Source organism: Scyliorhinus torazame, chromosome 3 (genome assembly GCF_047496885.1).
Source record: "Scyliorhinus torazame isolate Kashiwa2021f chromosome 3, sScyTor2.1, whole genome shotgun sequence".
Classification (NCBI taxonomy): Eukaryota; Metazoa; Chordata; class Chondrichthyes; order Carcharhiniformes; family Scyliorhinidae; genus Scyliorhinus; species Scyliorhinus torazame.
Genome location: NC_092709.1, coordinates 89152495 through 89167584, shown reverse-complemented (window position 1 = coordinate 89167584; position 15090 = coordinate 89152495). Strand labels below are relative to the sequence as shown.

The 15090-nt window shown below is 45.9% G+C and overlaps 1 protein-coding gene across 3 annotated transcripts in view; it reads left to right on the top strand.

Moving 5' to 3' along the window:
* Nucleotides 1-15090, top strand: part of klhl2 (kelch-like family member 2) — a 162241-nt gene that overhangs the window by 88322 nt on the left and 58829 nt on the right. For all 3 annotated transcript variants that reach the window (XM_072495938.1, XM_072495939.1, XM_072495940.1), the window contains one exon: nt 6795-6957. In XM_072495938.1, coding sequence (XP_072352039.1) covers nt 6795-6957 — 163 coding nt within the window. The remainder of the gene's footprint in view (nt 1-6794; nt 6958-15090) is intronic.

Here is a 15090-nt window from a genome sequence, read left to right as displayed (position 1 = left end):
TCAAGAAAACAATATATATCAATTTCTACATTTAGCATACTATGTTGAATCTTTCTGTATCCCAAATAGCTGCTGTATTGGTGTAGATTTATTATGTGAGAAGTATTTTGAGATGTTGATATTAATGGTTGAGTCAGGACAGCCAATAAAAGCCGGCGAGTAATAATGCTGTACCCAATAACACACATGTCTTGGGTCCAGACACATGCATTTCTGTGAGAGTCACAATATAATTATTATGAGGGTTTAACCTTGCGGGACAGCACGGTGGCCCAGTGGTTAGCACTGCTGCCTCATGGCGGCGAGTTCCCAGGTTCGATCCCGGCTTTGGCTCACTGTCCGTGTGGAGTTTGCACATTCTCCCTGTGTTTGAGTGGGTTTCGCCCCCACAACCCAAAGATGTGCAGGGTAGGTAGATTGGCCATGCTAAATTGCCACTTAATTGGAAAAAATGAATTGGGTACTTTAAATTTATTTTTTAAAACTTGCTGAATTTTCTCCTTTTCCCGTTGCCCATCTCCTGCCCCCATGCTTGATGCCAGCATATGCACGGATCAAATTGGGAACTTCCTGGACGGTATGTACAGTTACCCTGAAAGAGGAAAAATATGTACTTCTAACTATTTTAAACATACAGAACGACTCTCGCACGCGCCCCCCCCCCCCACTCCTGACACCCTAGTCCCAGTCACATGGGACTCCATGCATGCCCCCCCCCCCAAACTCTGGGCCTGACTCTTAAGACCCATCCCTCCCCAATCTGACTGGCTGGGCAAGCCCTGATCCTCCCTCCCAAGACAAGCCTCCCGATCAGCCAAATCCCATTGACTTACCTTCTACCTGGCCTGTCCATTTCATTGGGCTCCTTAAACCCACCTGCTTTATGGCAACCAGTGCACTAAAAAAGAGGACGTGGCCTCCCTGGGTTCGCTGGAGATGTACTGCGCTGTGGTGTGCAGGGACTGAAGGTGCCAGGTGGCTCCAACCAGTGGAGGTTTCAATGAAACTTTCCAGAGCAACTAAGTGATCTAAAACACTTTTAATTCCATTACTAGTATAAAGCTATGGGCCAGGATTCTCCAACCTCCTGCCAGGTCGGAGAAACTGAGGGAGAGGTGCGAATCCTGCCCCGATGCCGGATGCCCTATTCTCTGCCGCCGTTTTTCGCACGGCGGCGGGATTCCCGCCACGTCAGTCGGGGACCGTTGACAGCGGCCCCCCGGCGATTCTCTGGGCCCCGATGGGCCGAGCGGCCGTCCAGTTTCAGCCAGTCCTGCAGGCGTGAATTACTCACCTCACGCACGGCGGGACCTGGCAGGTAAGTGTGCGGTGGGGGTCCGGACCCCCCCCGGTGGCCTGGACCACGATCAGGGCCTACCGATCTGCGGGCGGGCTTGTTCTGGGGGGGGGGGGGGGACTTCTTTCCTCCCTGCCGGGCCCCTTTAGGGCTCCGCCATATTGCCCGGGGGCCGCGCGGGAAGAGAATCCCCTGTGCATGCGCGGAAAGACGCTGGCAGGTCTGCGCATGCGCGGAAATACAGCAGCTATTCCGCGCATTCGTGAGATCACGCCGGCCATTCCGCGCATGCGCGAACTCGCGCCGGTCTTTTGGCGCGGGCTGGAGCGGTGCCAACCCCTCCGGTGGCCACCTAGCCCGTTCGGAGAATTCCTCACTTTCGGGAGCTGTAGGCGCCAGTTTTCCTGCCGGCGTGGGGACTTGGTCTATTGTGTTCATTCTTTGTGTGCTAGCCAGTTAGTGAATTTTAGTGATTACACAATGACAGCAGTACTACATTCTGTATTTACATGTATAATGCGCATATATAGTGGTGACTGGAGAAGAGAAAGATGAGGACATGTCTGCCCTATCAGGGGAGCTGCGATTAAGGGTTACATAGTGATGAGCTGTGCTGTTGATAGATATTGAGTTGCCTTGACATTTAGGACAAAGCATTTGGACTTCTGGCAGCATGGTCTATTTTGCAAGTCTTTACTCTGCTGTGTGTATTCGGTGTTCCCTGAAGTTGACTGATTTGAAGCCAGAGAGCCTTTCTGCTGACTTGCAATCTCTACAGTCAAACAGCCCTTTTCTGAAATGCTGCTGGCTTGGTTAATAAAACCCATTTTGTCTGAGACAAGTAACGTGCAAATTTAAACCCAGGCTAATAAGTAGCCAATATGCGTGGAGCTCTTTGGGAGTGGCAGAATGAAAAATACCACTTAACTATAAGAAATGGCAATAACTGACTGCTCATTCTCCCGGCAGCAGCATGGGCATACACCGTACTCCATCCAGTTTTGCAGCAGCTGCATTTCAATTCTCTGCAACTCCAACATATTAGATACTATGGCCTTGTATATGAGTGAACACCGGTACTCATATCTTGTCTCTAAGCAACACGTTCCATTTTTTGAACTGTCAAAGATTTTGTAAACCCTTTTGAAAACATTTTGATAACTCTTGGCACTTATATTTTGCTTGCTTTTGGAAATTCGGGCCAAACCCTCGGGATGTTGAACAATCGGTAACCATACATCTCTCGAGAGGTCATAAAATCATTTCAATTCACCCCATCAGAGGTCAAAATCATTACTCATTACTTTATTACACATATAAACAGAAAATGCTGGAAATACCCAGTCTGGCAGCAACCCCAGAGAGAGAAACCGGGTTAATGGGAGCGAATTAACAGAAACATTTCTAAGTGTAATTTTGGGTGCGATTGGTGAGGTGTTCTTCAACAGCCTCGTTGGTGAGGTCGCAGCCTGCATTTAATGGCACTTAGTTGTGAAAATGAGCCCCGACGAGCTTCTCACCATTATTCGCAATCTCGCCGTCTGATTCGCTAGACTCGCGCCTCAGTGTCCAGCCGTTAAACAAGGGGGAGCTGCTTTCAAATGCTCCCTCACCATTCCCTCCCAGTCAACACACTAGCATTGCCGCGCGCAGACCTTCTCCTCGCTTTGGGGATGCCGTCCTCCCAAGGCTTCTCGACCCTGGTCAATGTGAGACAGGGCATCCTGGTCCCCTGAGGAGACCCAAGGACCAGCAGCAAGGCCACCAATACCGCCTGGGAGGCAGTGGCAGTGGCTGTCGGTTCAGGCAGCATGACCAGGAGGACCACCGTCCAATGTAGGAAGAAGGCAAACTATCTCCAACGAGCTGCAAGGGTAAGTAACCACCTCTCTCCTGACATCTGGCACCTTGCACCCTCTCTGCATCAAATGTTTGCACTTGTTCATCAGATCAGCGACGTTGGTCTGGTCCGCAGAGGTGAGGAGCCACTGCCCCTTCACCCAGATGACCTGTCTCAAGTGAGTTCATGTCAGACAAAATTATTCTTCCCTCTCACTGACCACATGTCCATTGTCTCGCAGGATCTCCATCTAATGGGCCTGGGCCATCCGGAGTCATCCGCGTGCACACCCCCCCCCCCCACCCCCCCCCCCCCCCTCAGCCACCCAAGAGACCACCTTTTGAGGAGAGCGCCAGGGAGCCCCACATCGAGGTGTCACAGCTATCACATCCACCTTCTATCAGCGCAGAGACACACACCTCTGGTGGACAGGCTTCTGGGGCACAATTTGGTGAGCACCGCACAGTTGCTGATGCACATCAGATGGAGGCAGGAACATCCAAAAGAGACAACAGTCTGAGTTCCAGTCAGATGCCGAGCCTCTGGACAAGGTTATCCCAGAGCTGATGCAGAATCGAGGACACAGCCGTGAGATTCAGGAGGGATTGTCAGCGACATTCTAGAAAGTAAATAGCCGATTGGAGGAGCCCCAAAGGCTACGGGCGCAAGAGATGATGCCGACAATGCATGGCACTGAGGCCAACACTGCTAGGGTGGCGACTGCAGAGGAAAGCCTGCACCACAAGGACAGCGTCAAGCGGTGGTGCCCAAGACATGGCTCAGTCCGTGACCAGCATGTCTGAGGGCCTCAATGTCGTCCCAGTCGCTGAGGGACTTGTCCCAGAAGCAGGTGGACATTGCTGAAGCACTGCAGAGCATGGCCCAGTGACTGAGGGGCATTGCTGAGGGCGTCAACACCATGCTGCAGACAATGGGGAGCTACCAGACTGACCGAACCAGATGGCGCAGAGGCCTCTGGTGCTCACATCAGCTGCCAACAGGCACTGAGGGAGGAGGAAGTGCTGGAGGCCAACCCATGGATGCCACCAAGGACACGATGACGGTCTCCAGTTCTTGTGAATCCCTCTCTCCTGACACTGGCACATCTCAAAGAAAGCGGGCAGAACTGGGTGACACCTGTGACACCAGTAAGTCGGACAGGACCCTCCAGCTCGAGGCCCTCTACAGAACGTTCAAGGGCATCATAGATCACAGGGCGTGGATTTTCCTCTGATGTGCATCCTGAGGACACACCTAGACACAGCAGTAGACCACGAAAAATCAAGAAGAGAGGAGAACTGAGTGGGCACTATCTGTAGCGAGGGGAAAGGGGAAATGGAAATTACAAATGTTCACTATTAAAACACGTACAGCCTCTGTCACTTTAACTTCACAGTGGGCCTGCATTATATGTTCATATGTTTATATGCTGAACCACAGACAGTAATTATTAATTATTGTTCGAAAAAAATGGTAAAATGCTGCTTTATTGCTATTGTGTTTTTACTGGCATCTGGGCCGGGATTGTCCAAAAACATGGCTAAGTATTGACGCTGGTGTAAACACGAGTGTTTCACGCCAGCGTCAACGGACCTCCTGGCTTAGCGATTCCGTGGCCCACAGGGGGCCAGCACGGCGTCTGAGTGCTGTGCGCTGCTCCAGCTGCCGTATGCGGCCATACACTGCTGGCTGCGGGTGTGCGCATGTGCACAGTGGCTGGTTCCGTGCTGGCGCCACGCAACATGGCGGAGCCACACAGTGAGCCGGCGCAAAAGAAGGGAGGCCCCCCTGCAACTCGCGTGCACCCGCCGATTGGTGGCCCACGATCGCGGACCTGACCGTCATGGAGGCCCCCCCCTCTCCCGGAGACTGATCCACCTGCCCCCTCTACCAGGACAGCCACGAGCAGCCGCGACGTCGAACCCCCGCCGGGTGGAACCATACGTGAACCACGCTGGAGAATTGCATCCTGGTGTCGGACCCGATCGCGGGTCTGAGGCCCCATTCTCTGCGGCGATCGCCATTTCGGCGCGGAGAATCCCGGCCCAGGTGTCACGTTCATTTTCAAGTGTTAAAATAGGTCACATTGAAAAATAGTTTGTGAAACATTGGACCAGATAATTTGCACCACTCGTCGAAGTGCACTGACACCCCCCACAATTGACGTGCATGCATACATGAGTGTAAAGGTTTGTTATGCCTGTGCTGTCTGCATGGTGTGGAAAGTTACCAATTGGATGTGGGCTAATGGCAATCCTGGAACTGCATGCTAATACAAAGAAGGAAAGACCTTTTGGTGGAAGAAGTAGCAAATGTCGGGGGGGGGCGGATGGAAGAAACGCCCCAATCACTGGGTTTTCATCTAATTTTTCCCCCAGCTGAAAGCTGTGATTCATCGGGGGTACAGTTCCGCAGGTGCTAGTTGGCCTCTGATATCGTGACCAAGTATCCGGGTTTGATGTGTGAACCTGGCTCAAGTGATTGCCAGTGGAATGAAACAAAAACAGAAAATGCTAAAATGCACAACAGATCAGTCAACACCTTGTGCAGGGAAAAGATACTAGATTCTGACTAAGGTTTACCTTCAGGATCCTAACTTGTCTTTTTACAGCTGCTGATTGAGCTGTGTATTTCTGTTGCTCAGTGTTTTTGTTTCACCTTCAGAATCCGCAGCGTTTATATAAATTTTTTTTTTTTTAAATTGACCTATGGGAAGGCTGTTGGCAGGTTGTTGGGACTCTAGGGAATTCCAATCCTGGCTGTGAACCAAAACTGTTTCTGGGCAACCTTTTTTGCATGCGTGTACTCTGGAATAGGACTTCTGACTTTGCTATTATTGTAAGCCTCTTTGGACTGGGGTTGTTGTTGCTAAATGTAGGGTCGCATTTGCAGCCCTCACCGCTCAGACAAGACCACAGACTGGAATTTGAACTTGGACCTTCTGATTGATGTGCCATGTTGTTGTACTGGGTGGTGCCCTTAACCTTTTATTTTTTTATTTTTATTTATTTTTTTAAATTTAGAGTACCCAATTCATTTTTTTCCAATTAAGGGGTAATTTAGCGTGTTCAATCCACCTACCTTGCACATCTTTGGGTTGTGGGGGCGAAACCCACGCAAACACGGGGAGAATGTGCAAACTCCACAAGGACAGTGACCAGAGCCGGGATGGAAACTGAGACCCCGGCTCCGTGAGGCAGCAGAGCTAACCCACCGTGTTGCCCGTGGTGCCCTTAACTAGTGAGCCAGCTGACCGCTTGATAAAATGTCATGTGACATTCTGTGCCACTTGGTGGACCTGAAATTCAACAGTGCCACTGGCACACAGGATATGAATTTTAAAAAGCTGTAAGGCTCATCAGTTCTCCCATCGTAAGCTGGATACGGCAACTTTGTGTGGCATTCATTATGCTAACAGAACAATTCTTCCCTTGGAGGCAAAAAAACTGGACCAATTTGAAGAGAAGCTGCAAAATGCGCCTAACCATAAGAGAATCAAGTAAAGAAATTCATCCACCATGAGTCTTTAAAGATGTGTTTGTGTTGTCAGTTTATGGGATCCTTTGTGATGTCTTCCTGTCCAATTGTGCAGTATCTTTGATTGTTCAGATGTTGATGTCCTATGACAAATTGCAATTTGTTACTATTCATTAACAGGTATTACTTCCAGCAGCAGGATTACTGCAATTACAGGATGTGAGAAAGACCTGTTGTGATTTCCTGGAGTCCCAGCTTCATCCTACTAATTGTTTAGGGATTCGGGCTTTTGCTGACATGCATGCCTGCACTGAACTCTTGAATCAAGCCAACACCTATGCAGGCAAGTGCTGTCCAAAAGAACTGTGTCCTTTAAGCCACGTTTATGGCCAATAATCCATTCATTATGTATGGAATTTATTTTTTCTTTATGTATCTTAGAGAATGCCAGTGACCGTACTGACGCTGAAAGTCAAAGCAAAGATTCATCTCTTCAGCTTGATGGGATGATTACGGCAACAATACATTGAAAATTACACAAAAAAGCATTTCTTCTCTTCCCCTACCCATCTAATTTCCCCAATTGTTAGGGAATAATTACATTACATAAGCAATGGCTATCTTCCGTTAGGTTGTCCGAATCCGAATAGTCACACTTAAACAGGTTGGGACATTTTTCATCAGAAAAGAGCAGAGTAAGAAATGACCTGAGAGAGGCTTTCAAAATTATGAAGGAGTTGGGCAAAGTCGACGTGGAGATAGTGGGCGTGATTGAACGGCATCGTCGCACCTGACTCTGATGTGATGAGGCCGTTTAATCGCGCAAGTGCCTCTCGTGAGGTTTGCGACGCTCTGAGCACCTCACTGGATCTAACGAGATCTTGTGTGATGCCATGATCTGGATCTCTCCCTCGCTAGGAAAGATCCAGATGAATTGAGTAGTTGAGGAATTTAAGTTGGGACCCTTTAGCTTACATGGCTCACTACCACACAGAATACTGCAGTTGTCAACCAAGTGGAGTTTTAAAAATAAAAGAAAGTCTCGACATCCAGAACAATTTTGTGTTATGTCAACTTCGCTAGAGATGATTAAATACTAAGTTAATTAGCACCCGGTTTATATGTTCCCCATAAAATGTTGAAATTACATTTTTGTATTGAAAGGTTTTTTTGGGGTGGGGTTTAAATATTATGCAATTGTCTATGTAAGATTTGAAAAACTTTACAACTAAATATCATAATTGCTGTCTTGGGCTTTGTGCCTTTAGCATGGTCATAGCCTGATTAATAATGTATATATTTGTTGCCATGCTCATTTACTGTGTTACAGCTTGAAAACTGGTGAGCACCATAGTTCAAATTATTCAAATTGATATAATGTTCCACAAGTAACATTTTTGTGTTTAAGTACTTGAAATGGTGTTTTTGTGGTGATTCATTTTATTAATTTGCAAATGACTGCTGTCCTTGCTTTGACATACAGAAAAACAATTCTGTCAATCAAACTGGCTGTTCACGAATACTCCAAAATCATTTACTGCTCATATAAGTAATGATTTATTTCATATAATAATAAAGTTAAGTGAACATTCAGAAATTATTAACTATTTTGATTTTTGGCTTGGATTTGTTTTTAAAACATGGCCGTTTCATTATTAAACCTTATGCTGCACAACAATTTTCACTTTCTCCTAATCTCCAAAATCTGCTGATATCTGATGTCTGCACAGATTTTCTAGCAGCTGGTGATTGGATAGCAATCAGGAGCTGGGAAGATCCTGGTTGATTATTGTCTCCCTGTTGCAGAGGTGCTGACTTCAGTTGTAGGTTCTTATTGTCTTTTTGACTGAGGTCAACTAAGTCTGCTCACACCAGAACCTTTAATTACTATTCACTGACATCATTTTAGAAAAGCTATGAGGGCGGTAGCGCAGTGGTTAGCACTGCTGCCTCACGGCGCTGAGGACCCTGATTCGATCCCAGCCCCAGCTCACTGACCGTGTGGAGTTTGCACATTCTCCCCGTGACTGCGTGAGCCTCAACCCCACAACCCAAAGATGTGCAGGGTAGGTGGATTGGTTACTCTAAATTGCCCCTTAATTGGAAAAATTAAAAGAAAAAAAGCAATTTGGACATGCTACTTTACTGGTTGCTCCACTGAATGAACGTAACACAATTTTATATTTTGGTTCTAGAACTTGGATTCAAAAAACAGCCAAGACCAATGGCATGAAAGTCTTGTTTTGGTTGTGAATTTTAATTTGTAGATTAATAGAGTTTGCTAAGCAACATGGAACATACAGCGCAGAAGGAGGCCATTCGGCCCATCGAGTCTGCACCGACCCACTTAAGCCCTCACTTCCACCCTATCCCCCTAACCCAATAACCCCTCCTAACCTTTTTGGACACTTGAGGGCAATTTAGCATGCCCAATCCACCTAACCTGCACGTCTTTGGACTGTGGGAGGAAATCAGAGCACCCGAAGGAAACCCACGCAGACACTGGGAGAATGTGCAGACTCCGCACAGACAGTGACTCAGCAGGGAATCAAACCTGAGACCCTGGTGCTGTGAAGCCACAGTGCTAACCACTATGCTACCATGCTGCCCACAACGTAGTGCCTTGTCAAGCTGGTTAGCTTCCCAAATTGGTTGGTTGAGGGAAAGAGCGAGAAGCTAAAGGGATGGTGCCCATGGAGGTATCTGGCAACTGGGCTGTGCCATATTTTAGCTGAAGAGAATAAAATGTCATTTTGTGTGTGTAGGAAGTAGAGAAGGCAAGGAAAAGTAGAAAAATAATTGGGCTTTGGGATTTATTTTCATGACTACTTGTGAGTTGAATTGAAACCATTGTATTGTGCAGCACATAGCTTTAGATGGTTATTGTTTTCAATTATGCTCAATTTGGAAGTGTGGCAACCAGGTAAAGTGAAATTTTATGGGTTTTTTTTCTGGTGCTGCAGCATTTGATTTACCAGAATAGGTTATAAAGCCAGACAGCTGTTATCTGGTTTATGAAAATTGTGTTTGATGAAGGTGCTGATTTTTCAGGTGAAGCATCTTCTGAACAGAATTCTCCATTAATGCTTAAATTTCTCCACTCGCTGTCACCTTAGCAACCAGTAACTATTACAGAAAAGGCTTATCTCATGCCTTGTGTTGCAGCTTTCCATTTGTAAGCTAGATGCAAATTACATTCGAACAAATTAATAGTCCTCTGCTGATTTTGAGTGGGTTGGATTATTTACTATGCAAACAGCTCACAATAATAATTTTTACATATTCCTTCACTCATTTTTGGTGCTTGCTAGTTGTCTTGGTTTCAAATGGTGTTTTTAGAGCCACACTATTGTCTGCTTAATCTTATTAATGAGATTATTGCACATGGGTTCTGTTTTTAAAAGTAGTGTGCCATCCAACATACCGATTCAATTTATTCATGTTAAAAGTTTAATAGGAAGAGCCAAATGTTTTCAATGCATAAATCTCTTTCCTTCTGTATATGTTTTAATGAGGCAGACATATCTGCAGGAAATTCGTATTGTAATGACCCATCTGCCCCATTTTTGGATAACGGTAAATATTTGATGATTAATTCTGACTGAAAAAGTATTCAATATTCGGGCAATGAGCTGCATATAAATTAGTCTTTTGTTGCTTTGTGCGTTATTGATGTATTTGTGACACCAGTCTTTAATCTATTTTTGAGCTGTAAATGCTTTAGTGTGTAAATTTTCATTGCAAAATGGAGATCCGTGATCTCTAAATTACTTGTGCCACATTCTGGAAAATAATTTAAAAACAGAATCTTATTGCATACTCTTTTAGAGTGAATAGGTGGATACAGAAATGTTCGTATTCTGGGTGAATTACAATACATTCTAGTTATTGATCCAATATTTTTAAACATTTGAGATGTTCACTGAACATATAAATGCAGTTAACTATTGCATGCTAGTGGCAAGGGGCTCGGTGACCCACAGCATTAAACTAGCTGTAAAAGAACTAAAGTTGATAGTTTTGGCTCAAAAGTTCCAAGTAACCAGTATGATAATTAGGAAAATATATCACACCAGTGCAGCGGGAGGTGCTTTTCTGTGGCTAGAACTGGGGCACTTCGCGATAGAGTAGAGGGAGCTTTGCTCTGCTTCTAATCATACTATATATGACTAGAAGGCATTTGAATGCAAATATTCATTCTCCAGCACAAGCATCCGTCATCTTGAGCATCTTGATAATGTTTGTAGGCTGGGTGGCGGAGGTGGAGGGGGAAGTGTGTGGGAGGACAATAAATCTTTGGTCCCTCATGCAGGCAGCTGAAAGATGCTCCCCATTCGCAAGAATGTCATTCGTGATCGGGTTAGGGCAAGTCAGTTGTAAAAATATATTTAAGGCATATAATTTTTTGCTTTCTTTCAAAAAGTGTAAGCCAATACAAGGATACAGTGCAAAAAGCTAATTTAATTGTGTGCTTTTGTTTAACATAACTTGCTTTCTTTTTTTTAAACTCTTGTTTTGGGCTACATTATTTATGGAAACTTCTTTGTTTCCTTGGGATTGTTAATTCACTTGCTGTCCAATTCAACATAGATCTTGAACAGTTGAATAGTAATGTCTGTAAAGCAACTTTTGCATTTCTTGCACTAACCTTTTATCTTGTAAGTGCACAAATTGTGACGGCTGTGTGTATATGCACAGACGCACATATCAATTTTAAAAGTGTAGTTGATTTTGGTGATAAATGTATGGACTATCCTGGGATATGGTTCTACAGCTGTCGGAGTATTCCACGACTTTGTTCGAGTGGTCACTTTTAAAAATTCATTTCCGGGATGTGGGTGTCGCCGGTTAGGCCAGCATTTATTGTTCATTCCTCGTTGCCCTTGAGAAGATGGTGGTGAGCTGCCTTCTTGAACCGCTGCAGCGCCTGTGGTTTCAGTACACCCTCAATGCTCTTAGGGAGGGAGTTCCAGGATATTGACCCAGCAACAGTGAAGGAACGGTGATATATTTCCAAGTCAAGACTTGGAAGGGAACCTCCAGGTGGTGGTGTTCACAGATATTTGCTGCTCTTATCCTTCCAGATGGTAGTCGTCATAGGTTTGGAAGGTGTGTCAAAGGAGTCTTGGTGAGTTCTTGCAGTGCATCTTGTAGATGGTGCACATGGCTGCCACTGTTTGTCAGCGGTGGAAGGATTGAATGTTTATGGAAGAGGTACCAGCCAAGCGGCTGCTTTGACCTGGATGGTGTCAGGCTTCTTGAGTATTGTTGGAGCTGCACTAGGCAAATGGAGAGTATTCCATTTGTTGTAACCGAGACAGGACTCATCCAGCTGGGGATGATTGTTTCCCGTGCTTAATTGGATGAGTTAACCCAGCACGCATAAAAGGCAGGCAACTGTAGAGCCAGCTAAAAAAGGAATGAGGACCCGGTGAAAGGTAACCGGGCCCTGTGAATATATGTTGCTGAAATAAAAGACTTTTAAGAAGCTCGTTGGACTCCCCTGGCTTTATCACACTATTACCCTCCTAACTTGTGCCTTGTAGATGGTGAACAGGCTTTGGGGAATCAGGAGATGAGTTATATGCCGCAGGATTCCTAGTCTTTGATCTGCTCTGGGAGCTACTGTATTAATATGGCTAATCCAGTTCCGTTTCTGATCAATGGTAACCCCCCCCCCCCCCAGGATTTTGCTGGTGGGGGATTCAGCGATGATCGTGCCATTGAATGTCAAAGAGTGATGGTTAGATCCTCTCTTGTAGGAGATGGTGATTGCCTGGCACTTGTGTGGCGTGAATGTAACTTGCCACGGTCAGCCCAAGCCTGGATATTGTCCAGGTCTTGGCTGCATTTCGACATAGACTGTTTCAGTCTTGGATCACAAGATGATCATAACTAAAGTCTACTCTGCCAATAACAGCCAGGCACATACACTTTATTTATTGCAAGGGTCTGGATTATTATTTTTCTGTTGCCCCTCGTAGTCTGGAGATGCTGAGGTTAGGATAGGAAACTGACCATTCGGCCCAACCATGCAGGTGTGAATGTTCTACACAAGCCTCCTCACGTCTTTTTATATCTAAATGTACCATTGTAACATCTATTCCCTTCTCCCTCATATGCTTGTCCAATTTCCCCTCAAATACATCCATGATACTTGTTTCAATCACTTCCTGTGGTAGTGAGTTCCCCATTATACAACTCATTGAAGAACTTTCTTCTGAATTCCCATTTGGATTTCTTGACGATGTTGTACTGATGGCTGCTAGTTATGCTCTTCCTCACAAGAGGAAACATTCTCTCTGTATTGACTAAATCTTTTCAGAATTTTAGAGACCTCCTCGGTCATTCCTCAACCTTCTTTTAAAGAGAGGAGACTTAGACCGGCACTCCCTTCCTGAAGTGTATACCCACTCATTTCTGGCATTATCCTTGAAAATCTCCTCTGCCCCCTCTATATCATTTTTATAATCTGGCACCCGAACTGCATGCAGTAATTTTAAGTGTGATCTAAGGCTCGATACAGGCTTACCATAACTTCTACTTTTAATTCTATTCCTCTGGAAATAAAACCTCAACCTTGGTTTGCTATTTTAACATGGCTTCGCTAACCTGAAGTGTGACTTTTAGTGATTGATGGATGTGCTCCGAAATCCCTTTGTTCCTCTACTCCAACCCAACCTGCACCTTCCAAATAATGTGACCTCCCTATTCTTCCTGCCAAAATGTAGTTTCTCACATTTATCTATGTTGAACTACATTTTCTAATTATTTGCTAGTTCTAGAATTATTAATGTTCTTCTATAATTTGTTGCATTCCTTCTTTGGATTCACAAATGTAGAAATTGTGCCCTTTGATTCTCGTCTTGCTCAGAAAAAAAGTCTTAATTAGATGAATATCCATAAACATTTGGCTTGTTTCCATTGGTAACTGTTTCACATTTGACAAATCTGTCTACCGGGAAGATAAAAATTGAATAAATGTAACTCCCAGCTTGTCAGAGTTGCAATGCCAATAAAATGACAGTATATGTGCAGTTAGTTTAATAGAATCATGACCAGCGTCTGAATGGAGATTTCATCACGCAAGATACACATGCATTTTCTTCAAGATATCGTACAAAATACGTGCAAACGGGGTCATGATTCAGTGGAAATGGTGGGGTGCTTGAATTAATGAGGATTTGTCTATAATCAAGCAGAATTGCAATTCCTTGCAGTATACCTAATTAAATATTAAAGAAAATTTCTGTGGGATATTTTAGTATTGAGCATTACAACTGACTAGTTATTGACTAAGATTGAACCAGGATGTAAGTGCTCTAGTGAAAGATTGTGGGCACGATTCTCCCATAAAATTTCTAAGTTAATTTGTGGCGGGTTTTTCAATGAGTTTCCCACCAGCTCTGCCGGCGAGTTCCCCAGCACTATTCAGTGACACAAGTCACTTTTTTGGGCCCTGGGGAGTTTCTCACCTGTTTAGTCCACACTTCGAATTTTTTTTTAGCGCCGGGGAGCTGGACTCCGCTATTGGGCCGCCATTTTGAAAGGGTTTTTCGAACTCCAAGTGAGCTTGTGGGTGCACTCTCGACCAATGGGCAATGTCACTCCCCTGTGGACGCTACCCCCCCCCCCTCCCCCAAGTGAGGTCACCCCGCAATGCAATTCCCCCTCTTCAGGCCCTCCTCATCCCTCTTACAGCACCCCTCCCTTCCAGGACCCTCATCCATCACCTCTCCAAACTCCCAGAGGCCCCAATTTAACCTGCCCTACACTTCCTCGCCCTTCAAACCCACCCTCATTTCATGGGCATGGCACCCCTTGCCCTTGGCAGAGCCACTCTGGCACTCGGGCACCCTTGCACTGGCACCCAGGCAATGCTCCTGCTGGCTTGGCAGTGCCACCTAGGCACCTTGCCAGTGCCAGGATGGCAGTGGCAAGGTGCCCGCATTCCAGGAGCCCACCCTGCACTTACTCTGACCACCCAGGGCTTTCTGATGGTCAGGGAGAACCCCTGAATGCCGTTCTGCCTGGTCCATGTTTGTGTGGGCCAGCGTTGATCGGTGCCAAGCTGCGGCCTCCCTGGGAGGCCAGAGAATCGATGGAGGTCGGTGGATCCCGAGCAGGTAGGTCGTAAGTTGGTCTGTAACCTACTTGCACGAGCTTCATTTTGTCCCGCCTCCTTTGGGTGGAGTTCCGACTCCATGTCTCGTGGGACTTCGATGAATCTCGTGAGGCGCGGAGGCTGTCGGGAGGCTCGCTGGGGGCCTTTTCCGGGATTCTCCGGCCGCGTTGCGCTCTCCCTTGAGCGCAATGTGGGCAGAGAATCACGCCCTGTGCTTCTTGCGTCACAAATTGAGCCAGTCACGAACAAAATCACTCATTCCACATCTTGTTATCACAAGGCTTTGGCAGAAATTGCTTCACTTGAGTACAAAATTAGTACAAAATATTTGTTTGCCAACTTTCTAATTAT